Here is a 26,737-nt window from a genome sequence, read left to right on the forward strand (position 1 = left end):
TCCTTTGATACAGAAGGCACATGCAAATGATACAGCTAAAATCAACAATTTGCAATTTTATTTGTTTTTTGTACATCCGACTGTACACTCGACTATCATGCAAATGATCAACACTCACCAAACATGAATATTCAGAGGTTGTGTTTGGTGGAACTCATTGCCGCATGAAATGCAGTGGCGGATCCAGAGGTGGACGCACTGGGCTCACTGGGCACTGCCCTCTTTTTTTTTTGTTAAAAACAAAAGAATTAAAGAGGCAAAAATGAAATGAAACCCGGAAGTAGCACCAGAAATACTAGTTGCGCCCCCCCCCCCCTCCTTTACAGAATTTCTGGATCTGCGCCTGGTTTTAACGTACTGTTTTTCCAATCTGAACACTCCTGAATTCCAGTCTGAACACTCCCGTGTCAAGTGGGAAGTGGAACCTAGCATGACCTTTTGTCACTTTTCAGTAACAATGTATTTTACAATGTATGTACAGTGCATGATACATAGTGTAATGACTTGTACATGATGTACAATTTGTACTTGTGCATATTAATATGTACACATGGGTACAATGTATAATGGAAGGTATCATCAAGCATTCATTTTTGATCAACTGAGCAATGTTTCTGTTTTTTTTTTTTTTAAGACATTGCTGCTCTGAGTGTATTGAATGCAGTTTAACAGCAGTCCGCTTTTCAATAGAGGTTTTGATTCTGTGTGTGAACACATGTTACTTGTATCTCTCTGGATGCATCATTCTCCGTGTAAAGAGGAAATCCAGTCCAAATATAAGTTAGTCTGATAAAGAGGATTAAAATTTTACGAGTTCAACGGTAAAAATTTGACTGAAATTGGATGAAACATACAATTGTAAGGAAGTTTTGAAATTTTGAAGTTTTGTGATAATTTCCCCAAAACAGTTTTTGTACAGTGGGAATCTATGCAAATGAGTGAGCTATTTAAACCATGTCATACCCTCACAATTTTTCATTGATCATGTAAAAAAAAAAATGACAAAAATTAAATGTTTCTGTCATTGAAGTCTGAAACATGATGTCATTCCTGGTTGAATAACTCCGGAATAGTGATCAGTAAGATACAAGAGGATTTGAGCCTCCTGAAAAACTGGAAATTTCAAAAGTTTATGTTAAACGATATGGTATAAAGTTGTGAGGGAATGACATGCTCACTTTGCCATGCATATTCATATTGACTGTTCAAGAACTGTTTCCCCAAAAAATGGCGAAACTTCAAGATGTCATACTTTCTTCAGTTTTCATCCAATTTCGATCAAATTTATACTGATGAACTCATAACATTTTACTCTTTCTTATCAGACTATAAACTTATATTTGGACTGCATTTCCCCTTTAAAAATCGTTTTCAGGAACTCAGTCATAAACATCTTTTTTTGTTGAATGTGTTAAACACCTTTCAGTCTTTTATTTCACTATCACACTTTTTCCAAGGGCAGCATTTTCAGCCTGGCTGTGACCATCAAGTACTCCGTCATGTCGAGTTTCAATTATACGCAATGGATTGATCAGTTTCAAATCATTCAAACATGATGCCTAGATCCTTTCAGATATAGAAAGAAGAATAACTCCTGACAACAGTAAATGTTTTGCCACATAGCAACAGATACAACATGTAATCAGACTGTACTCAAACTTCTGAAAGAGTTCATGCATTCTGTAGCTACATGTAGGCCCAAGTGAGAGTTGGATAGTGCAATATTAAAATTAGTCTTTAAAGGTTAGTACATATCTGTCCCTTTTGCAAACATCACAATTTTTTCCATGGTTGTGTTGAAGAATAATGTCTCACAACATCATGACTGGAATCTTTTTTTAACATGGTAGTGCAATACACAATCGCCATTTTTTTTTTTTTTTTAAGAAGTGAAAAACTGACCCTGTGTCGGAGGAAACTACTCTCCCATTTTGCACCGAGAATAATCGGGATCCAAATTAATTCAGTGTGCAAGAAATCTGTAGTATTGTATGCCCCTTCACCATAAAGAAGTTTCCAGTTTTGTAATTCCTAATGTACTGTAATGTAGGAAAGGTCTTATGGGTATTTATGCCTACCTGTATGATATACAATACCAGCTTTTGAAAAGTACTGACAAGTGTAATTTTCAGGGGTTCAAAAGGGACATATGAACTTGAAGGGGAAAGAAAATATGGTCTGTCAATTTGAATTAAGCCATTGTTCAAGTGACACAAATGAAATTATCTCATTCTATTCAATGGATTCTTTCTTTATCTTTCTTCTTTTTTAGATGATGTTACAGTGTAGTATTCATATTTGCTTTTTTCTCCATGTTCATACTTTATGTGAACCTAAAATATAAACCTAGTATTCAAACTCAACCCAATTTTTAGATTATTGCATCACAGTTAAAAGTGAACATCCCTTGCATAGCAATGATTATGATATCATACATCTTATTTGTCGATATGGTGACCTGATTTGGTCACAAATTACTTGGAAGACTGGTCAAGCCTGAACAATTGATATCAAACACATGGTCACTTCCCTGTTTTTTTTCTCTCTCTCCTACAGCTGAATGACCGGCAGCTACCAACGTCCAAGCCGCCGGAAGGTCCGCAAGGTCCGGTTCCCCCCGCCGCTCAGCCAAGCGCAAATGCAGGGACCAACGCTGCCAACGCCTCTCGCTACCGCGTCAAATACACATTTACGAGCGATGTAAGTAGTGCACATGACCAGAGAATCCTACTTAATGGTATGATTAAAGGGATGATTTGGTTTTGGTTTGGATAGGGATGCAGGTTTCCAACGTTGTGTGTGTGTGTATGTTTGTGAGATAATGATGAACCTCTTTTCAATAATGAAATATGAAAAAAAAAACACATGCAATTCGTAGAGGAATTCACAGTTTATTTGATGAAAATTGGTCTTGAAATGGCTGAGATATCCAAAAAAGCAATCCTAATGAAATGCAACAGGCCCCTACTTTAATTGGGATCTCTTTGTTTTTTAAAATGATATACCTTCAAAATTTTGGATATTTCAGTCATTTCAAAACCGATTTTCATCAAACAGAATTTCAATTTCCCTCAGAATTGTATGCTCTTTAAAGGGGATGGCTAGTAACTGATCAGTGGGAATGCTGGGGGATGATTTTTCCAATTCTTGTGGGATTCATTTATAGAGTACATTATATATCTATTGATGTGTGAAAATGATTTGCTTCAGAACGGTCTCATCCCATATTCAAGTAATGTGCAGTTTAATGCCCCGTCACTGTACAGGCATGCTAGCCTGGAACCATTCAACTGCACATTACTTGAATATGAGACCATTCTAGAGCAAATAATTTCCACACAACAATAGATATATACTCTTAAATGAATCCCACAAGAATTGGAACAATCATCCCCCAGCATTCCCACTGATTCCCACTGATCAGTTTAATACTAGCCATCCCCATAACATTTCATAGAGTGGTTTCTAAATATCTCACAAAATGTTCAGCACTAAATCTTCACCTCAACCAATACTATACAGTCTCTTCAAAGAGGTTGTCAATACAGTGTAATATTGACATCTCATATCTTCATATGCAAGACTTGACAGTTTAGTGGTGGTCCACTGGCCCGGGGCCACTACAAATTTATGTCAGGCCACCACATTTTAATACAGAAAGGTGATCTTTTGGTAGACTGATGGGAAGCTAAATTCTAAAATGAAATTGTATTATTTTCTTCTATTTCAAGCCACTACATTTCTTTTTCGGGCCAACAACAAATTTTCAAATTCAAAGATTTTAGTGTCTCAAACGGGCCACTGGAGAGAATTTTTTAGTGTCAAGACCTGTCATAGGGGTGAACCTACTGTCTTATAAATACATAGTTAATAACCAGAAAACTGAGTTATGAGTTTTCTTCAGTTTTTTTCCCTCTGTACAAATGAAATTGGTAAGATTGCAGCTGCTGATCTACATGTACATAATGTACATTTTTTAATCAAACATGTCGCAAAAAAAAAAAAAAGAACCAGAAAGAATCAAACCTGTCATCTACAACAGAAGAAGTTGCAATCTTCCAAATATCGTTTGTACAATATTAAAGTAAAGATAGTCTTATTGTATATAAATATAGCCCCCCAAAAAATCTTCACAAAATAAAAAGATACTCTGTGGACATTGCAGATATCAGAGGGGGGGGGGGGGGGGGGGGGGAGAGAAGGATCATTTAGGGGGCTATTTTAATAATTGTATCAAGATTCAGGTCCAAGTACACGGTGTTTTGTTGCCTTGTAACAATGCCCCCACATTATTCGCAGCCCTCGTGCCAAACCTTACCTGCAGAATTTTCAAAGACACCCAGCAATGATACTTCCCTCTCAACAGGTTGATGAGATGATCTGCTTCCTCTCTTTAATACTGGTTCTCCGTTTTTATTTGGCTTAATTTATTTTTTGCCGAAACGGTCAATCCTGAGTCTACCTTTTGACATCAGAAGAATCTTGGTTTCATACCTTATCTTCATTTCTTTCAATGGTGATGTTGGTAATTGGTTAGTATGAAACAAGTTGAAAAAATGTGTGGTTTCCATAAAAAAATTGAATTTTGTGGAATCGTGTTTAGGATTTCCTTGTATTATGCTCTTTCAGAATTTTACAAAATAGATGACTGTAGATGTCTGCCCAGTGGATGGCAGCACATGGATTTAACCAAAGCATTCAGAATTTGAATAGCTTTTGAACAAATTGTCAGAATTTCATCAACTTCACTCCATGTCTTAATATTTCTGCCATTTTAATAAAACAGAATCCACATTCAGCATATGTCAACTATCCCTTTTGAAAGAGGCTTTTGAAATTTTCACAGCCATCACAAACATTTGTACTTAAGAAACAGAGGGGTTGAAAAGATATTAAAAGTGAAAGAGGATTTTTGTTTCAATTCTACAATGTCAAACAGTTCCTCTATCTTCCTCCTCCACTCGCACAGTGTACCTGTTTGATACTGTTTGCAGACTATCACCAGGGCGAACTGCGAGGGGTCGTTATTATCATTTCCCCGTTTTCTGGTGTAGGCATGTGGGATTTCCACTTCAATTATGACAACTGGGCAGCATTATACCGTATGTCCGCCCCCCCCCCCCAAAAAAAAAAAGAAAAAAAAAAAAGAAAGAATACAACAGGACCCTCCGCAATGATACACCTGTAATTTTTAAAATAGTAAATCATTCCAAATACAATTTTAGGGTAAGAAACTATAACTTATTTCCCACGTCTTGCAGAAAACCCAATCCGATTTGCTTCAGTGATCAAAGAGAAATGAGGATTTTTGTAGAGCATGTCAGGAATTACTTCCCTCCAAGTTGTGTCCATTGTCTTCTCACATTAATATGCAGTTCCTAGAGCATCCAAGTGCTAAACTTGCAAGAGTCTATCTACTACATGCTTCACTACAATTCACATTTCTCTGTAACCACTTAACCAAACTGAATGGGGTTTTCTGCAAAATATACGGTGTTACAATTTTAGACCCTGTAATAGAATTCAGACAGTGTAATCATATTGGAAATTATCAAGGCAAAAATCTGGTTGTAATCTTTTTTTTTTTGCGCCATACTATACATGAAGGGCATTGCAGTCCTTGAAAAGAAGAACAAATATTCTAGTACTGCATTGCATGACGGTTTCCAAGCTGCATTTGGCAGTCTCTCTGTCTCTGACCTTTGACCCCACTGAATAATTTATACTGATTCGTGACATATTCTCACTGTATATATGTAATATAATCACAACAAATTGGGCTTCACTTGTTCTAATAGAGAAACCATATCTTGGGCAATTCATTCTTATGTTCCTTCCAAGGCCAGATACCATTTGAATAGCTCTCTCCTTGGAAGAAAGATTACTGTGCACAGTGCATGACAGTTGAATATTGCAGTTGGCAGTCTCTTTGAATTTTACCTTGGCCCCATACGACACGTGTATCCTAATGTACAATTCATGTCATATTGCACTGTGACATAATCGCAACAATTTGGACATCATTGTTATGAGCAATTAACTGGTTTTTACGATGCCTTGAATTGTACTCTATGCACGCATCATGATACAATGATTACTCTTGGGTTTTGTTTTGTTTGTTTTATTTCAGAGGAAGTCGACAATTCTATGCAGTCACTTCTGTTTGCGCATAATACATGTACAAGTGTATGTGTATTGTGCAATGTTGGTTGGCCATGTTGGTTTTTATGGTATTGACATTTGAATTTGTGGTTTTGTTGAGCTATTGCAAAGGCATCCTCTTCCTTCAAGATGTGTCTTAGGAGAGACATACCGGTAGATTTCGTGGTTTTCGAGTGCTTTTTATTATTAAAGGAAGGCCTTCATTCAGCCAGGGAGGAGTGATTCAGCTCTTCACTCCTCGAGCGTGTAGGCATTTACCTGTAGTCCTCAGGATTATCTTCCGCGATTTTTAAACATTAAACAGTCCATCACCAGAGCAAAATAAAACCTTTCCTGATATGATACGTCACTTTCTACATTATAGCAAAGAATATTTCTTTGAATACTGATGAACAATTTCCATTATTTTCTTGTAAAATCATTTTCTATGTTTTGATAGCAGCTTAAAGTCACAAATATCTCAAATTATAAAACACAAATGGATTCATCACTTGTTTTGAGTTCAAACTCTACAAATTGAATCTGTATTTCATTTTTATGTAGATTGTTTGAAAAGAAAATGAATATGAAAACAAAGGGCCAAATTGTTGGGGTTATATACAGATCACCGCATTTACATTGTATATATCCGATGACAAATTATTTCTCAGCAAGAAATGGCATGTTATCTAGTCGTTTTATCTGCTTTTGGTTTGTTTTTCGTATTTTTTATGGAGCACTCGAGTATGAAAGCATACAGCACCAGAGAAACCATGTGCAATACGAAAAGACGAGTTGGTTATAAATGGTAAAAACATGCTCGCAAATGGTCATGCCAGACATCATTTGCATAATTTTGTACTACTGACACTGTGTATCTCATCTTCACTGCTGCCGTTGAAAAGTTCAATGTCTTCTTGATGTTCAAAGTAGACTGATCAAATTTCATGAAGATGGGGCCATAGTAATGGAATAATGAAACTTTGTGAGACCTTAAACAGGTTGTATGTTCCTCATATACTGTAGTATACATTCAACTTCAAAAGAGCCGCCTACTGTAGAATTTAATATTTTTGCTGAGTATTTTTTGTGTGTGTACGTGTGTGTGTCCACTTCTTGGTATAGTAAAGATGAATTTCATGGTTTTTTTTTTAATTAGAACTGCTGTATCAGGACACGTAGAACATACAATTGTATTGCATGCAGAAATATTTGCATGCTTTTTGCAATATTTTTGTGCTAGCCTCTGGTAGTGCAAAACGTTCCACTTTTACAGGCTTAATTCTTCAACAATTTATATTTTACAATTAATTATTTAAAATAAGTAGGTATGTTCTGATTGTAGATGTAATGAGCTATAAAAGGTCTTACAAAGCTACTTGAATCCTTACCTAAGGGAAGTACTTGTAGAACTTTTGTACATACAGCTCTGTAAACTCAAACAAAGTTAGATTAATTTTACCAATATTGTACCTTCAAATCAGTAGACATTTTCTCCTTTGATATTACCTGCAAGTTGGTAATGAGCTACAGGTTGGATATAGAGAGTTGTGATATGTCACTCTGGTGGTTTGTTGATCTGAAAATGAAGCAAGGTTTGTTAATCTGGAAATGAAAAAAGGGTTCATATAAAGTCAAAAACAAACAAACAAACAGAGCATACAAAAGGTTCTGACAAAACTTCAGAGTTGGAAGCCATGTTTCATTCTTTTCTTGATTAACAGACCCTCTAAATAAGAAACTTTATTTCATTTTTGGATTAAAAAACCTTTAGGAATAACAAACCCTATTTTATTTTTCGATCAATTAAACGTTGGAATGACCATTTTTATTTTATTTCCCAATTCATGAACATCGTGGTACATCGTATAAAGGGAATATGTGTACTTTGGAATATTTAATGCACCTATAGAATTACGAACTTTGTTTCATTTTTGGATTAAGAAACCTTTGGAAGAACAAATTTGGTTGATTAGTTATTCCAGGGAATAACAAACCTTTGTATTTCATTTTTGGGAATTACAATGTAGCAGAACTTCCAATTAATAGACTGTAACCATTAGAAAATCACTTGCACATTAGCATGGGGTAACTAAACCTCTCTTTTGGACATGTACAGTGTACATACACACACACACACACACACACACACATACATACATTGTAGGCATACGCATATGATCCGTATATAAAACATGCGAAGACTGATTGAGGTTTTGCTTCCGATTATTGAATGGCAGTGCACTGTGAACCAGAATATTAAAGGTGTACATGATTTTGTATTTCTTCCTGACACTACATTGTAGTAACCTGAAATCTATTCAGTGTTATCCATACTACCACCAACATAATGTGGTACAATCTTACAAATCTCCTCTGTTCGATAGGCTTTTGGTTTTGAATCCAATATGTCCAATGAGCAAGGACAACAATACCACTTTGTTTTGTGGGTTAGTGTGCTAAAACAAAACAAAAACAAAACCTAATTGTCAGATTTCCAAGAAGAATGATTTGGCAAAAGGTTGCTGTCTTACTTGGAAAGCTGTCCGGGATAAACATTCTTTGTTTTGTTTGTTTTTGTTTTTGTTTTGTTTTGTTTTTTTGTTTTGTTTTTTGCCTAGCAGAGAATGAAACAGCAGACGGTAAAAATAGTCTGTAATATCTTTACGCTCGTTGGCGTTGCGGTGCACTGGTGTGAGGTAACGCTGTTTTGTATTAAGCACTCTGTCTTCTTGTTCAGTATTGTGCAGGTCTTTTTAAATATTAATATTATAAAGTGAAAGTGCACATTTTCACTCCTTATTGCTGTGATCTTTTCTGATGAGGAGATTTGTGGTCTACTGAAGATTTTAATCGTTTTGGGGGATTTTTTGCTGAATTTCAAATTCACATAGTGTCTACTTTAACATGCATTGTATTTTTCTCTGTGACAGGAGCTCTATAAATATAGGCAGTGTATTAAAATAGGACATGAATAGATCCATGCATAGAAAATGACGACCGTCTACATGAATGTAAACATTCACCCTCATCTTGGTTATTCAATGAAATGACTTCCTGTTGAAGGTAACATGAAATACATGTATGTCGGAAACCTATCTTCATATGGGAAATGCTATGAAATATTTCAAAAACAACACTAAAAATACAGTGTACATTCAGGGTGCGTTCAAGTGCTCTCCCATTAAAAAGGATACCTTACGGTACTCTACCGTGTTTGTGTCACAGGAGTGCTTGTACTCACTGCCATTCAATGCATCATAATGCAGACAAGAACTTTCGCTTTCATTTTGATTTCGCGAATCTTGGCTCTCGCGAAATTCGCAAAATCAAAATGTGCACTCTGAACATTCCTTGTTTTACAGCACATGGTCTGGGGTGGACCTCTTCACCCGGTCTACAATTGTATGCACATGCTTTTTGCAATGAAAGCGTGAAGCGGGATCTTTCACGTGCATGGGTTGCGACTCTCTCACACGCAGGGCCTCAATCACATGTCCTATCCAAAGCACAAAGTGTTTTGCCTAGTACTAGAGGGGACGACATGATAACACACAACTTTGCTCACTTAATAGACTCACTGGATTTGAACTCAAACCATTTGATCGTGAAGCAGATCATATATGCTACCGATAGAGCCATCATGCCTTTCATTTTGTTAAAGCCTGCCACACACTATGCGACTTTCAGTCGCACGACTACAAAGTACAAGTAGGTGACTTTGGATCTGAAATAAATAAGCGTGTTTATTCCGAGGCTATTGTGATTTATTTTAGATCCAAAGTCTGTCAGTCATGTGACTGAAAGTCGTACAGCGTGCGGTGGCCTTGAGAGTGAGCGCATTTTGTTACATCACTCTGGTTTAATACAGATTGGCACATTACAACTGAGTGCGAAAGTACATTGTGCAATGTCTGTGGTATGACAGTTTTCAAGGCTTTCTACGCACAGGGTGAATGCCATCAAAATCAGGGCCCTATTGTATGAGTAAGTTTATATGTATATTTCAAAGGGATTTGTTGCTGTAATCACTATGGCAACAGCCAATCAGCTCTTGGGATTCCCTGAACGTTGCACGGCTTGGGCGCTTCAGTTTGCAGCCATAATCGCAGCTACAGCTGTACAATTTGTAGGTCTCTGTAGACACTCACCCACAGAAGAGAATGCGTTGAGAAATGTTCTTACACTGTACCAGTCCTGCTGGTGTCCTTTTTTCTGTACAAAGTTGATATGATTTTTAGGCTGCTTGTAAGTGAGAGGGTGAAGTACAATGTAACATCAGGGCAAAGTATGTTTCTTGGGAGAAGCCTGTGTTCATTTTGAGCGAAACTGCTGGCTGGTGCAGAGCAGCCGATGTGCATGTTTTTACGATATTTGTTTTATATACCTCCAACCCGAGAGGTTCACAGGCATTACTTAATGATGTCTTCAGGTTGTGTGTCCATTCATTTGTCACACATGTCAATAATCATTGCAGTTTCAGAGAAACTTCCTTGGTAACCTACAGCGACAGGTGTGCTATCACAGGAGATGTACTTTGTACCGTATAGTAGGTGGGCTGGTATAGATTCTGAAAGGGATGGTATAGTATTGGTGGAGATGAGGTTTGGGCTTTTAACTTTTTGCAAGATATCAAGAAACCACTTATAAAACAGTAAAAAGCATGTCATTCTAAAAGGGATTCAAAGGTCATTTGATGAAAATATGGTTTTGGAATGACTGACACATCCAAAAACAAAGTTAAAAAAGTGATTGAATAAATGATGGATCCCACCTTTTATTGGGATTGTTCTGTTTTGGATATCTCAGCCATTTCGAGGCCAATTTTTATCAAATAAATGTTGAATTCCTCTTCGAAAATTACATCCTCCTTCACATTTCAAGAGAGGTTTCTCATTATCTCACAAAAAATATGTTAGAAACCTGAAGTTACAAGTGTAGGTCTCAACCAAAACTATACATCAAGCTCTTTAAATCCCTCAAGGTCAAAGGTCACTAAAGTCTGGCTTGAATGGGCAATCTTCAGAGATAGAAATCAAGCAGAAAATTATCCGTTTCTGCAGAGCAAATTAGAGATTATTTCCTGATTTGATATTAATAAAAAGTGATCATCATGATCAGTGAATTTTATAATCAAAATGAATCCCCATGTTCATGGACATTTACACATGTGTGTGTATTGATTGCTTGAGAAATAGAGACCTGTAGACTGGGGCAATTGAGTCACTCCAGTCTTCGTCATCAATAAGATAAAAGTTTTTTTTGAATTTTTTAAGGAGAGTTAAGATGACTTTTTAAAACATTTGATTTCAGTTACATCCATGACAGCTCCAGTTTTCCCACTTTCTTTTCAAAATACATTTTTTCCGTATTTTTTAAAATTATTATTGTAAAATATACACAAAGATGTATGTGTTTCTATATGTATTCATTTGCTTATTTTGAATATAGTATTCATCTATATACAACTGTATTTGTTTATTTATTTGTTTTATATTCAAATTGATTTTTTTTTTGTTTTTTTAGCATTAGTATAAATTTTTTGATCTGCACAAATTGGCATTCTTGCTGTATCGATGTAGCGAAATATGAAACATGATTTTCAAATCTTTGATTTAAATACATCTGTAGCTCTGGTATTATTTGTACAAGTGCACCTTTGTTAGAGCTTTCTCAATCAAGACAATTTTCCCATGCATAGTATGAAGTGTGGCAGAAAGTTTGCTTGCATCTCCTCCAGCCATAACTGTGCCGTTGCATCATGTCAACTTAAGGGTTATTAATGAGTTATTTTGTTCAACAACCCAGCGGAAGATGTGCTTGGGTCCGCTCTCATCAAGTGGTACGATACTAGCGTTCTGCTTTGAAGTCGAGCGTACCTCGTAGCCGCACTTTCCGCGAGGTATGCGATTCGGCGGAGTTCGGACGAGGGAACAATGTCAGCTGTATGCAAATGAGGCACTTGTAGGCACACAGCAGCAGGCTTGTGTATCGATCCATCCCCGTCAAAACTGATGTGGACCTATTGCAGATAATGGCCTGTCCTAAATGACGGATTTAAGTTTTAGATACTTTAAATTCAGTGTGATAAGATGAAATGATTGCACATCCAACCCCTTTAAGCACATTAAAGGCACTGTTCAACAATGTTCCCATTCTGAGCTGAATGATCCTGCAATATGCTATGTACAGTGCATTCCCGTACAAGGAACATGGTTAAGTAACAATTTTGTTGTTGCGTTCACGCATGATAACATCATACAGCTCAGTTTTCAGAGTTTGACAATTACACAATTGTATCTGAAACTGATACCCTAATTCAAACAGTGTCTTTGAATACCTGTGTGCAAGGGTTTGGGGGGGGGGGGGGGGGGGGGGAGGTGTGGTGGGGGATGTATTATAAAGTTGGTGAAAATGTCTGATTGTATTGTTGCAGCATTTTGTGTGTATGGCTACATTTGGTGTCTCTATACGTCTTGGTGTTAAAACTTGGATTTAGAAGACACAAGTCTCACTATTTCCAACCAAAACAATTACATTTAAAAAACAATGGAAACAAATGAACACTCTGCAATCAGAAGGCACAACATAATTCATTAAAAGTCATTTTTTACACCTGTACACTGTGTACATGAAGATACCATAATTGCTTTTAGCGTGTGTGGCTCTTGGTTTATTAGTCAAGAGCAATAAAATGCAAATTAGCTGCTGGCGATAATGTCACACTCACATACTTCCTGCAATAGCTTGCACCACAAGTAAATACACAGGACTTCTCTGAACTTAACCTCATGAGGTCGAGATAAACTTTGATATAAAAGGGATGGTATAGTTTTGGTGGAGATTAGGATTGGGTTTTTAACTTTTTTGCGAGATGCCAAGAAATCATGTATAAAATAGTACCAACCATACCATTCTGAGAGGACTTCAAAGTTTATTTGATGAAAATCGATTTTAGAACATTGTATGAGACATCCAAAACAAAGTAAAGCAAAGCCATCATAATAAGAGGTGGGTCCTACAATGTACCTTTTAGTATATTAAAGCATCCTGCTGTTTTTATCTCCGTCATTTCAAAACCAATTTTTACCAAATAAATGTTGAATTCCTCTTGGAATTACATGTTCTTTCACATTTCATTTTATTACAGTTCCAACAATTTTCCCTTAAGTGTTTCCAAAAATTGTCATTTGATTTACGTATACTGAATTAATTCAATAACATAATGATTACAATATACTGAGTATTACAAGAAGTACATATTTTCTGCCACAAGTTGAAAACAGAATGGCAGTTGTATGCAATAGCTTGAAAACACTGATACTATCTAGAACATCATTGTAAAAAAAAATGCTAAGCTTTAGAATAAAACATTATCAACATCAGCTTCTTACTCCCATCAGTTTCATAATACATAAGCTATGATGTACAGCCAATTTTCATGAAATATACAACGTTTTGTTTGGTTGACTATTACCTTTTAACTGATAATAATAAATACACATAAATGTATAACCTTGACATTTCATAACTTCCTCATTTGCTGATCATCATTACAAACAGTATAACCCTATGTACAGTCATAATGTGGTACAAGCAGTGTGATTTTGTTCATGAAATTGGAAGTATGGTATGAGAGAGCTCTGACAGTGCCCCCCCCCCCCCCTTGCTTGACAATAAAGGAAAAACATTATAGTTTTCAAAAGGGCTCAAAATGCATCTTCTGTCCTCTGGAATGTGCTTGCAAAATATATCGAGAGGATCTGCTATGAAGGTGTGACCAGTATAGTGCCGATACCCAATACAGCACAGAACCATCAATTTACAATACAGACAGCATACCTTTTTTGCTAATAAGTGTGTACGTAGCTCATATTTTCATTGTCAACCGACTGAAATTGAGTAATGACGCCGTTAATTCATACATTTCTTTTAATACACATAATAATGTGTCTGTATTAGGGCATAAATCAACAGTTTCTGCCAGTTGTATGACAACTACAAATATGCTTTACCTTTAAATCGCTTAACTGCAGTTTTATGGAGCCTAGCAGCCCTAGTGTGGTGTATTGTGTCAATACCAAATGCAGCAGTAAAAGATCAGCTGCAACTCGAGTAATAACTGTTGACAAAACGTTTGGAGGATTTTTTTTTTTATGATGTCATGCAATGATGTGGAAAGTTTGAGTCATTATTGAGGAAGTGCCATTCATACACAAATATATTTGTGTAACTATACATTCTAGTATAGATGGTGTGTATATAATGCGTGTGGGATTCTGTTTATAAATTTTCATATAATACATGTAGCTTCATCAGATAGCACCTATTCTCTTCTATCTTGATGTTGACGTCTTTGACATTTGGACAATTTCTGTTGAGTACCATCATTTAATCCTAACTATTAAGGCGGAGGGGGCCCTGTTCTTTGACATTCCGCGCGATGTATCGCCATTGCAAAAAGCTGTCGCCATGATGTTTCATGACTTTTTTCTTTCGAGTCTCCTGCATCTTTTGACACCAAATCTGCGACGTCCGGGCACTCGGTTCCAGAGTTACGCATGAATATGTACATGTGCTTGCATGTCAGACCAAAAATTGCTCAAAAACACATTGCAAATTCATGTACAATTTCATTGCAAATTGTGCTTACAGTCAAATTTCATAAAAGCGGGATTATTTGGGGGTCTTATTGATTAAAATCAATCAAAACTACATTCTCATGCTTGGAACAATGATGCGGACAAATTTCATTTAAATAAAACAATGAAAAACAAACAGTCAAAAACAAAGAAAAACATAAGAAGTTTAAAAAATAAATACATACAACCATGTACTTGAGAAATTTTTGTAATGGAACAGTTTTTTTGTTATCTACATTTTCTAAGAACACTAGAAAGAATATTTACGCAAAAAAAAAAAAATGTGCCTGCTTTAGGCTGTATTTAGTGATTTATAGGAAATCAACCAATGCTGTAAACCCGACCCCTTTCAATTTTCTTTAAACTCGCACCAAATGTTCCCCAAAGTGTCTGATGGAAGATTCTGAAATATTTTGCCCCAAGGTCAAACAGTTGCTAAGATACGCCTCCCTTAGCAACCAATGTGTGGTCGAACAACTGAGTTTAAATAAAATTTGCCATTTTTGATTGACTGCTGCAACCAAGTTACACTAAATTGTAGATGAGTTACATTGCTCATTTTATGTAAACTGGAAGAACCTTTACTTTAAACTTAACTTTAATTTCACAAATGACGCGGATCTGACTATCCATTATTGCGCAAAACATCACTGAAAATGGTGTTAAGCTTCAAAGTTAAATGTTTTTGGGTGCATGTTTGGAAGCTGATAACTTCAAAATTCAATAAGTTTAGAACCCAATATTAAAGACTCTCATTGCTGTACAGACGTACCAAAAATCGGCCAAAAAGTATCTGTCATGTTCTTGTAGGGCGCCCTCAAACTTTGATTTTTCAAGTTGCCAAGGTCAAGGTCACAAATCATCACTCATCCCATCGAGGGGTGACACCAATTTTTGTGTATTGATAAACATTTACCTCTATAATAGTTCTGGCATTCCAACAGCTAATGAATAATGTCTGAAGCTTAAATGTTTCGAAACTGATATGGTGGGACACAAGAGCCCAGCTATTATAGAGCTTCCTCAAACTACACAGTCATCCTTGGAAGAAAAAAAAAAGGAAAACCGTAAAGATATACAACACATTAATACATGTACAACAAAGGTTTACGCAGAAGTTAATATGGGCACAGACTCATTTGTAATCAGATATTAACTGTAAAAGGACGCTGTGTTCAATCACTGTACTGGGTTTCACCAGACATTGATGCATGATGGACTTGTCCCAAAGATGAAACAGTATACACATTTGGCAGGCCTTGAAGTATTAGAAAGAGGAGCTGCAATAAATGGTATCATTGCCTGTGGGAGGAATATATTAAACCACTTTACCTTGAAGTCAATAAGCAAACTGTGTCATGTGATCTGAGGTCCTTAGCAGGGGCTGTACTTTGTATATTACTGTATCTGACTATTTGTAAGAGCGGCCGACCTTTACGGGTAGAAGATGTACAAATTGTATTTCACTTCACATTCATTTCAAATGAGGCAGTATTGAGAGTATTAAAAGATATTGGAGAGAGAGAGAGAGACATCTCAGTGACAGAAAATAATTTTTTTTTTTTCTGTACAGTGGATCGCTTTCTAGAAGGTGCATGTATTAGTGTCTGGTTGTGCTTTGTGTACGTATAAACTTCAGGACAACTCAACCTTCGGTGCTTTTGAAAAATATGTATGAGTGTAATGTACAGTATCTAAAATTGTTTTGCTGCGGAGGTGGTGATTAAGATGCTGGTATTATTTCTTGACACTTCTCAAGCCTACCCACATTGCTGGTGGGATGAAGAAGATCTTTGGAAAGAAAAAAAGACAACAGCAACAAAAACCCTGAACAAACGATATGTCAATGAATATCACACTTTATATTCTTCATATGGAGACTTACGTCACCAAGTCGTGAAGGATTTTATTTTTTTTTTTGGCATAAATCGTCACCTCATTATCATTCAAATAACAAAAATCTTAATATTTTGGAGAGAGATTGAATACAAATGGTTCAGTTTATTGAATATATGCTTACATATGTACAAGTACTGTATACGCTATAATTTTCGCGTACATAAATTTTCGCGAATTGCCGCTGTCACACATTTTCGCGAGTGGTTAAATTCGTGATTGGGGGACCAGAGAAAATATGAAGTGGCAAAGAAAGTGTGAATTTTCAACTTACTAGCAAATAAGAATGATACTAGTTATACACTGCATGAAAAAAACTTAACAAACTCTGCGAACTAGTAAGTTAGAATTCAACATTTTTGAAGTGGATAAGTCCATCGCGCTAGATTTCTGACGAGTGGTCCCCTTGCGATAATGGATTGGCTCTCTGCAGTATTCGTAAGTAGACGTGGACGTGCTATATGTACGTAAACAAGCTTAATAATAGCCAGTATGGTCTGTTCGGTAAGCCGTGACATGGTAAACTAGTACTGAAATTTTCGTATCGTCAAGGCAAGGGATTCATTTTGGAAGGTGATATTTTCGCGTGTTGTTAATTTCGCAAATAGCTCCCGACTCGCGAAATTCGCGAAAATAAAACCCTCGCGAAATATATAGCGTATACAGTATATAATAAGGCTGGAATTGTATGACCCATGTAATTTTTCATGTGGGAGAAAAACCAACCGTTTAAATTTTCTGAAATGTGTTGCAAGTTACAGATACTGTAGTTTGATACTAGTGTCGTGATTAATGTGCTTGTTTGAAAAATTCTGCAATCAAAGCAAGTGATAAATGATATGAAAAAAAAAAGTTCATGTGGAAGAGAATATTACATTTAAATGTATCAACTCTATCAACAAAAACTGTAAGTCTTTCTAAGATATTCAGCAACAAACCACTGAAACTTTTTTTTTCTATAATTTGGGCTAAAACATCACTTGCTGAGAAGAAGTATCATTATGCAATTAGACAAAAAAGAATGAAAGTAATATTCTGTACATGTTATACAGAGGTAAAAGAAATTTATAAAGAATATTGTGCTATTAATGCAATGTGTTAGGCATATCAGAGATCTCAATTGTTGGTTTTTTTTTCCTCTTTTTTTTTTTGGCAGTATTTTGTACTGGTTTTTGCCAAAAGTGCTGCAGGTTTCTTTTATCACTGCACACTTCTGGTTCAGTTTTGAATCCAATGTGTAACACACTGTTCTCTAGCAAAATGTGCCTTTCACCCCTCAGAATATGGCAACACTGTTTATACTGTACTGTTGGCAACCTGGTAATATACAATGTACCGGGTACACTTTGTATGTCAATATGCCTAGGAGTATATGACAAGTTCAGTGTAGATAATCAGTGGATCTTAAACTTTTGTCTGCTTTTTTTTTTTTTTTTTGCGTGCAGGATCCCGATGACCTCCCGGCCCAGAAGAACGAGATTCTGACACTGGTCAACCGGGACGAGCAGGAGTGGTGGACGATGCGCAACTCGAGGGGACAGGAGGGACAGTTCCCCGTTCCCTGGATGGAGCCAGTGAGTTCGGGACAGGGTGACCGTGTGGATGAGATGACTGCTAGGGTACCTGATTTTGGTTGACCTTGTTCCTGTTTAATATGAAATTGGTTTTACATTTTTCTGGATGTGCCTGTTCATATCAGCCTCATATTGATAAGAATAGTCTAAGACGGCTAGTTTTTGGATGTAGGATAGTTTTGATGGAGAATTTCCTTAACCCGTTGAGGACGAGTCCCGAGTATACTCGGGCTGGTGTCTATGGGAAATGTGTGTTGTAGCAAAATCAGTCCGTCCTCAACGGGTTAAAGGCTATATATCCCTGTTGTAAACGTCCGAAAATTTTGTGTGGTTGAAGAAAATTGTTTCCCGTTAATTTGTATGAAATCTTACAGTAATACACCTTAGAGTTTTCGAAAATGAAATTAAAAGAACACACCCCAAATACACTTTCTTTGTGTGCCTAGAATAACCGATGGAATTTTTCCAGGGTCCAAATGAATTAACTGGAGAGAATGTTATTGTTTTTCCCTCCATCACAAAGAAGTTTGCAGTCTGAGGAAGGGTCTGAAACACTTACTTCTACAACACACCAGTTTATGGAAAGAATCTAATTTTCAGGGGGTGCAAAAGGGACTTGTGAGGTGTACAGTAACCCTGTCAGTGCTTTGAGTTCTGATTTACATAGAAAGCTCCATCACGTTGTGCACGCTGTTCAACGTCCTGGCACTGAAAGGATTTATGAAGGCAGAGCTTGGGAGTCGCCCTGGTTCTACAGCAGGCTGCCCACAAAATTAAATGAGTCTTTATGTGTCCTACCAAAAGTACATACATCAAGCCTCCCTGTTTTGTTGAATTATAATCGTCTGTTGAGGCACATGTATTACCATGCCCAACATGTGTTGTCCAATTGCTCCATGGAATTAGTGTAATGAGGGTGTGTGGGCATTGGCACACACCCCTTCCCCCTCCCCTCTCTAATAAGGGTGCAAGATCAGACTCAACATGGGGCAAAGGCCTGCGCCCTAGCTTAAAGATGGAACTGGGATGACCAGAGAAAATAAATGGTGCACGATGTTTGCTCCCTTTGTTTTAGGGAGATTTGACACATTCCTGAGTCTGACTTGAAAATTCAACAAAATATGATACCCTTTCAAGAGGATTAGATTAGTGAGGCAGATAACACATGTAAATGGTTAAATTTGATATTTTATTCATTCCCAACCTGTTTTCTTCAATCACAAAACACTCTGTGTGTACAGCAGACTGGTGACCTGAAAGATAACAAGTGATTGTCATTGAACCAAAATCTGAAAACGTGCAAATTCTTTGTCTACTGGACGAGCTGAAATTTTCGCGGTGGTTTTATTTTCGTGAATTGCCTTTGAACCGCAAAAATAACAACATACGAAAATAACAACGCGCGAATAGCTAAGTTCAGTTAGACCCTCACAACCGCAAAATTAACAACACGCGAAAATGTCCTCCAAGTAGCAATTCGCGAAAATATATGTATGTGAAAATTTCAGCTCATACAGTATTTGCTTTTGTCTTTGAAAGAAAATTAAGTAGGATGCTGTGAGGCTATGAAGAATGAATACTAGAATCTCTTTATTTCAGTCTGTTCTGTATCAAGAGTACTGCTGTGCTCAGCTGAAGGAGCCTGCACAGAAGGGAACCTTTGACCGCTTGTAAAATAGGGGTCCTTATACCACCTTACCAACTCTGACCCTCTCCCATTCTCACCATCTGTGTCTCTGTCTCTCATCTCTTTCACTCATCTCTTTCTATTTCCCTTTCTCTTTCTCTTTCTCTTTCTGTTTCTGTTTCTATTTCTATTTCTATTTCTATTTCTCTTTCTATTTCTATTTCTCTTTCTCTTTCTATTTCCCTTTCTCTTTCTCTTTCTCTGTCTGTTTCTGTTTCTATTTCTATTTCTATTTCTATTTCTATTTCTATTTCTATTTCTATTTCTATTTCTCTTTCTCTTTCTATTTCTATTTCTATTTCTCTTTCTATTTCCCTTTCTATTTCCCTTTCTCTTTCTGTTTCTGTTTCTATTTCTATTTCTATTTCTCTTTCTCTTTCTCTTTCTCTTTCCATTTCCATTTCCATTTCCATTTCCATTTCCATTTCCATTTCCATTTCCCTTTCCCTTTCCCTTTCCCTTTCCCTTTCCCTTTCCCTTTCCCTTTCCCTTTCCCTTTCTCTTTCTATTTCTATTTCTATTTCTATTTCTATTTCTATTTCTATTTCCCTTTCTCTTTCTATTTCTATTTCTATTTCTATTTCTATTTCCCTTTCTATTTCTATTTCTATTTCTATTTCTATTTCTATTTCTATTACCCTTTCTCTTTCTCTTTCTATTTCTATTTCTATTTCTATTTCTATTTTTCTTTCTATTTCTATTTCTCTTGCTCTTGCTCTTGCTCTTTCAATTTCAATTTTAATTTTAATTTTAATTTCAATTTCAATTTCAGTTTCAATTACAGTTTCAATTTCAATTTCAATTTCAATTCCAACACCTGCAGATAAAGACTGATCCCCCGCCGGAGGTCTACCGCACCGTCACCTCCTACGGCAGAGCAATACAGAGGAGAATTCCCAGTGCCTACGACACAACGCAATTAAAACTGGAGGTAAAGTCTGGCTATTAAAGGTGCATGGTTTTAGTCAAATGCATACGCAGGCGCATGGCGCAAGTTTCCTATAGAGACCTATGCTATCGACTCCTCTTTGGCGCTTACGCTTTGGCCCACTTCCCCGAGTCCGAAGAAGTCCGATTCACAGTAGTCAGTAGTCGGATCACAGTTCGGCTCATGATTCGGCTGAGGGGGATGACAGCTTTAGCAAAGTTCTTTTGTGATGTCATAATAACAAGCACATATGCATGCACCCTGGCATTACTACAGACTGCGCAATGCGCAGAGAAGACAACGAAGGCAACGTTACTTGGCAACAGCTACGCACTTTACTCTTGATGACAGGTCAACTTCGGTAATCTTCGTATCAATGCTAACGGTGATCGGCAGTATCATCAACAGCGCCCTCTACACTTCCGGGACTATGCCCCTTTAAAGACAATGATCACTGAAATTGCGGGGAGTGGGTAGGAGGGAGGTATAAAAGTTAATACTCTGGTCATAGAGAAACTGTGTGCCTGTGATGGGCTATACTATACAGTGTAGTACTGTATACGGCATATGTGACAATGCACCTCAAAACAAACAAAAAGTCGCCAGACATGATTTTTTAGTTAAGCCTATATTCTGAAAGAACAGACTTTAAGCTTTAAAATGATGTATAACTCAAATCAAATGGACTCTCCTAACCTATCTAAATATTGGAAAGAAAGCACAAACTCAGGAAAAGCGTGAACTGAGAAAAGAGGCTCTGAAGTACAGTGTCTATTCAAGCGCTTAATCTTTACCAAACCGTGTTGGCTGTGTGATGAATGGCACAAAAAACAGGAAGTAAACCACCAGAGTAAGAACAATAAAGGGATTATCAGATTAAACTGAAATTAAGCACGCCTCATTAACATATTCTGTCCATAATCAATACCAATTTTCAAAGCAGTAGCACTAGCCTTTCAAAAGTTATTAGAGTTGAAAGTGAAGAGTGTGGACAAGGTTTTTTTTTCAGAAATGAAAAAGGGATTCTAAAGACACACCTAATCACACTATTCTACCAAAAATTTTCCAGATAAACTGCTAAAAAACACACTTTCCTGCCCGTTTTATGGTACCGAATTTTAGCATAATGTAAAAGAAGACCTGCTCTTTCAGAAAATATGAAAAAGTAAAGTTCGGCTAGGTTGACCTATTTCACTTATTTTCAGTCCTCACGCAAAATCAGTGTGTGCGACTTTATGTTCGTTTTGAGGTGCACGGTCACATATATTCTGCGAGTCTAAATTTTCGCGAATCGGGACTTCCCGATGATTTCGCGAGTGGTTAAATTTGCGATCGTGGAGTACTGTACTGAGAAATATGTACGTGTACAGTACTGTACAGAGAAATGTATACCTGTGCGTCGCATTATATCGGGATCAGAGTCATTATTTTCCTGTGTCTTTAATTTCGGGAATAGCTCCTGACTCAAGAAATTCGCAAAAATAAGAACCTCTCACACAAAAATATCCACATTTACAGTAGAGTAAAATCAGACATAGGAGCTGCCTAGTCTCGTAGATTCCGCATTAAGCTCTACAAAACCCAAACATCTAGAAGTCTGCCAGATTTGGGAAACTACTTTTGCCTGTGGAGATGATTATAATTTGTAGCACACAAATAGTATTTCCCTCAGTTTGATGTGTGACTACTGGAAGGCAAGCCATGGTCATAGTATGTACCTCTATTGGCTTGATAGAGCTTTGATTATAACTTCCTCTGGAGAGGAGGATATTGAGAGAGCTATCACCATCGCTGCCCCTCCCCACCCTCTCCTCCTATCACATCCCCCTCTCCCCCTTCCCTCTCACCTTTTCCTCATCCTCCACCCCTCCTCCCCATCTCAACGCTCCCATCTTTCTACTGCTGTTCAACCACCACCCTTTCCCACTGTTCCCTCCCCACCCCCTCCTCCCTACCCTTCCCTGGCCTTTCCCCTACTGTTCCTTCCACTATTCCTCTACCATCCCCCACCCTAACCCAACCCTTATCCCATTCTTCTCCCTTACCCTATGTTCCCACCCTTCTCTCACAGTGTTTCCCCCTTGCCCAACCTTGCCCCACCCAGCAACCCTTTCCTCACCCTTTCCCCACCCTTCCCCCTCCCCTTCCCCCCCCCCCTTTCCCCACCTAATCCTCACCCATCCTCACCCTTTCCCCCACCCTTTCCCTACCATTTTCCCATCCTTTCCCACTCTTTCCCCACTCTTTTCCCACTCTTTTTCCCACCTTTTCCCCATAATTTTCCCCTACCCTTTTCCCTACCCTTTCCTCACTCTTTCCCCACCCTATCCCCCACCATCTTCCCACCGTATCCCCCACCCTTTCCCCACCCTATCCCCACCCTTTCCCCACTGGGCAAACAGGCTCTAAACAGACTTTGGGTAGAAGAAAAAACAAAGCAAAAAACAAAAACAAAAACAAGAAACAATCTGCTCTTGTCACATTTCTGTTTTACTGGTATTTGGTAAATTGATTGGGGGGGGGGGGGGGGGTTGGGGGGTGGGGGATACCAGTTGCCATGGCACTCAACACTGGGATGCAATCTCGATGGTCATCCCCTGTAATAATGTTGTGATGAAGAGAGTTGATACACTGCCATTACTTCTTCATAGACTTTTGGAATTGATGCTGATTTGCTTTGACAGAGATTCCATTTCACATCCACTTTGCTCAGAGTGGATTTTTATTACAGTCAAACCCGCCTTTAATATCAGCCACCTGTCTATAGCGGCCACTGAACTCCCCCCCCCCCCCCCCCCCCCGAGAGAAAAGTCCTGTTAAAGACCCTGTGTATAGTGGCCACCTGCCTATCGTGGCCAGCAAAAAGAAAATATGAAAATCCTAAATGCTTTCACTTTTCTAGCGTAATGAAAGAGCACTTGACTAACCACTTTTAGAAAGCAGGGGGAATAATTACTACCCTTAACATTATGTCAGTATCAAGTTGATTGAATTTGTAATTTTCATGAAAAATGAATTTTTGTGGAATTCTCTTAACATTTTCCTTACACTTTCACTGATGTGTTCTCCTAATGTTGCTGCTTCCGCTCACTCCACATTTCTTTGGTTTTGGTTTCCTTTATTAAGGTCTTCATTAAAGACTTTAATGTCTCATGTTGGTGGAAAACTGTATACCACTAGTTAATGGATGCTTTAATTAAAATATCTTTTTGATATTCAAATGATTGTGATATTTGTAATGTATTTTTCTTTTTGCAGCGTATTTTGTTGTACCTCTTTATAAAATATGTCTGTGTTATTATGTGCGTTATGAATTAAGATTTGTTATTATGAATTCAAGCAAGAACTAGCCTTGTGCAATTCAAACACTGCCAGAAGATTGAAGGGGTTATCATTGCCCGAGTGCCAAGACCTTGTATCTCATAAATGTCAAATGTTCAGGAGAGCAAAAAATCTTTGGCAGCCAAAGCACTATATCAAATGAGATAACCTTTTCTTTGACATGTCTTGGTGGCTTCATTTTGGGCTATCTAAGGCAGCTACGATTTTCACAGGACATCATTAAAGGACAAGTTCACCTTCATAAACATAAGGATTGAGAGAATGCAACAATGTTAGTAGAACACATCAGTGAAAGTTTGAGGAAAATTGGACAATCGATGCAAAAGTTATGAATTTTTAAAATTTTTGTGTTGGAACCGCTGGATGAGGAGACTACTACAGCTTGTGAGTCATATGCGTACAACAGTATAAAGAAAATGTAAAAGAAAATTCAACATATTTTCACTTTTTTTCGCATAATAAAAGAGCTCTTGACTTGCCTCTTTCTAAAGGCAGGGGGAATAATATAACTCATAACATTTGTCGGTAACGAGTCAGGGGAATGTGTACTCCTTTCAAAAGATGGCATTTTGTGAAATTCTCTTTATATTTTCCTTATATTGTTGTACGCATGTGACATCTAAGTTATTCATACACTGCAGTAGTCTTCTCATCAAGCGGTTACTGCACAAAAACTTCAAAAATTCATAACTTTTGAACGGATTGTCTGATTTTCCTCAAACTTCAATGATGTGTTCTACTAAATATTGCTACATTCTCTCAATCCTTATGTTTATGAAGGTGAACTTGTCCTTTAAAATGATTATCTGACCATTAATCTCCCCCCAAAAAGTCATTTTCACCAAAATTTGAGATGCAAGATCTTGTCACCCCAGCAATGTTATGCCAACAGCAGCCAGCTCAGTTATGATATGAAACTAAAATCAATTTTTTTGTTTTCTCTCTCCGACCTCCACTCCCGCCATCCCGCCCCCTTCCTCCTCACCTTTGACCTCAACCCCTCTCCCCCAACGGACTGTGCTGTGAGTAGAAAGGAGACATGGTGAAGGTATTGAAGCAGCATATGAGTGGCTACTGGGAGGGGGAGCTCCTGAAGGACGGCTCCCAGGGATTCTTCCCTTTCACTTTCATTGAGCTTCTCTCCCAGGAGGAGGCGGACAAAATTTTACAAGGACACAACGCCAACCAGAACGGCACAGACGGAAACTCGCAGCCGAATAACTACTGAGCTGTCGCGATAAGAACTATACAGAGAGAGAGAGAGAGGGAGAGAACGCTCACAAAAGACAGAACGAAAAAGCAAATCACAGCGAGCGACAAACGTTCGTCGGCGACAACATTTTAAAGGAACGATTACTTTTTGCACCCGACTTAACGCCATCCTGGCAGACACGGAGTGAATCAGGACAGCTTAACGACACAACTGAGTGCTGAGAGCGAGGTGAACAAACTTGCAGTCACGGCTCTTCTTTGTTTGTTCACCTGAAAGCGTGTCTGTTGGGAAAAACTCACAACACATCAACAGCGCATTCGATGTTTGACTACGTATTTTCCTCTCCCCATTTTCTTCGTCATGTTCCTTTCGTTCGCGTGTTTATATGATGGATATTGACAACGAGGATGGCGATGAAGCGACACTGATGACGATGCTTACGATGTCAACAGCGTTACAGATATTATAAGACTTGCTTCTATATACATGTGTATAATAATCATATATCGGCTTAGGGGACGCAGCATTGTTAGCAGCTTTTTGCTCTGTTTATTATTTTCCTGTCTTCTGTTTTTCGAATATGATGTTACATAGTAATTCGCCCATCTCCATGTTATTGTTGTGTGTTGTTTTTTTTTTTGAGAGAGAGATAGATAGATGTGGATTTGTCCATTGCTTGAATGTGGACGAAGAGTACGATGACACCTAGCAAATTGAATCACCCTGCGGCACAGCAACTTTAGATGCTGAATCATTCGCAGGAGGCGGCGGGACGTTTGCCACACTGCTCCCGCCAAAGGAATCTGTGCGCTGAGGTGGACGAAAGGACAATCGTGTGAATTACGCAAGCACTTGTGTGCCAGTGTTAGCACGGAGTTGTACACCGTGGTGTTCCCAAGGTAGTAATGCTCGTAGAGTTTAAAAAGGCTACACGAAATCGAACTCACCTGTAGCATGCGTTTACATAATAATGGTATCTTGTGCAGAATGGGCAAGGTTTTGATTTTACTATTGAATGTGTAATAGGTGAGCCAGATAATGTATGCAGATTTATGCGTATCTTTGCTCCAGCTGAGTAAGGATGGGGTACTCACCTCACAGCCATCGACAATGTTTTGCTATTTTTTTGCGTATAGCAAGAATTTGTTATACGCCTTGTGGCTGGTGCTATGTCAGGCAAATTATGGGCACACCAGTGGAGAATTTTCCATAGGTTACTATGCGCCAGCCTTGTAGCAGAAATACAGGTAGAATACGAGTGCTTTTTTTGTAACGTAGTCTGATGATGCGGGTTCATGTAAACTGGGCTTTTGA

The 26,737-nt window shown here is 37.8% G+C and overlaps 1 protein-coding gene across 3 annotated transcripts in view; it reads left to right on the top strand.

The window, feature by feature from the left end:
* LOC139723411 (adapter molecule Crk-like) overlaps positions 1-26,345 on the top strand; it is a 45,234-nt gene extending 18,889 nt beyond the window's left edge. For 2 of the 3 annotated variants that reach the window (XM_071634659.1, XM_071634673.1), the window contains 4 exons: positions 2,557-2,700; positions 18,125-18,298; positions 20,764-20,871; positions 25,241-26,345. In XM_071634659.1, coding sequence (XP_071490760.1) covers positions 2,557-2,700; positions 18,125-18,298; positions 20,764-20,871; positions 25,241-25,438 — 624 coding nt within the window. In that variant the 3' untranslated portion in view covers positions 25,439-26,345. The remainder of the gene's footprint in view (positions 1-2,556; positions 2,701-18,124; positions 18,299-20,763; positions 20,872-25,240) is intronic. The other variant, XM_071634667.1, reaches the window with a different exon arrangement.
* The last annotated feature ends 392 nt before the right edge of the window (positions 26,346-26,737 follow it).

The sequence above is a fragment of the Diadema antillarum genome, unplaced genomic scaffold (assembly GCF_040938485.1).
Source record: "Diadema antillarum isolate AM-2024a unplaced genomic scaffold, OU_Dant_1.0 scf00000014, whole genome shotgun sequence".
In the NCBI taxonomy this organism is placed as follows: Eukaryota; Metazoa; Echinodermata; class Echinoidea; order Diadematoida; family Diadematidae; genus Diadema; species Diadema antillarum.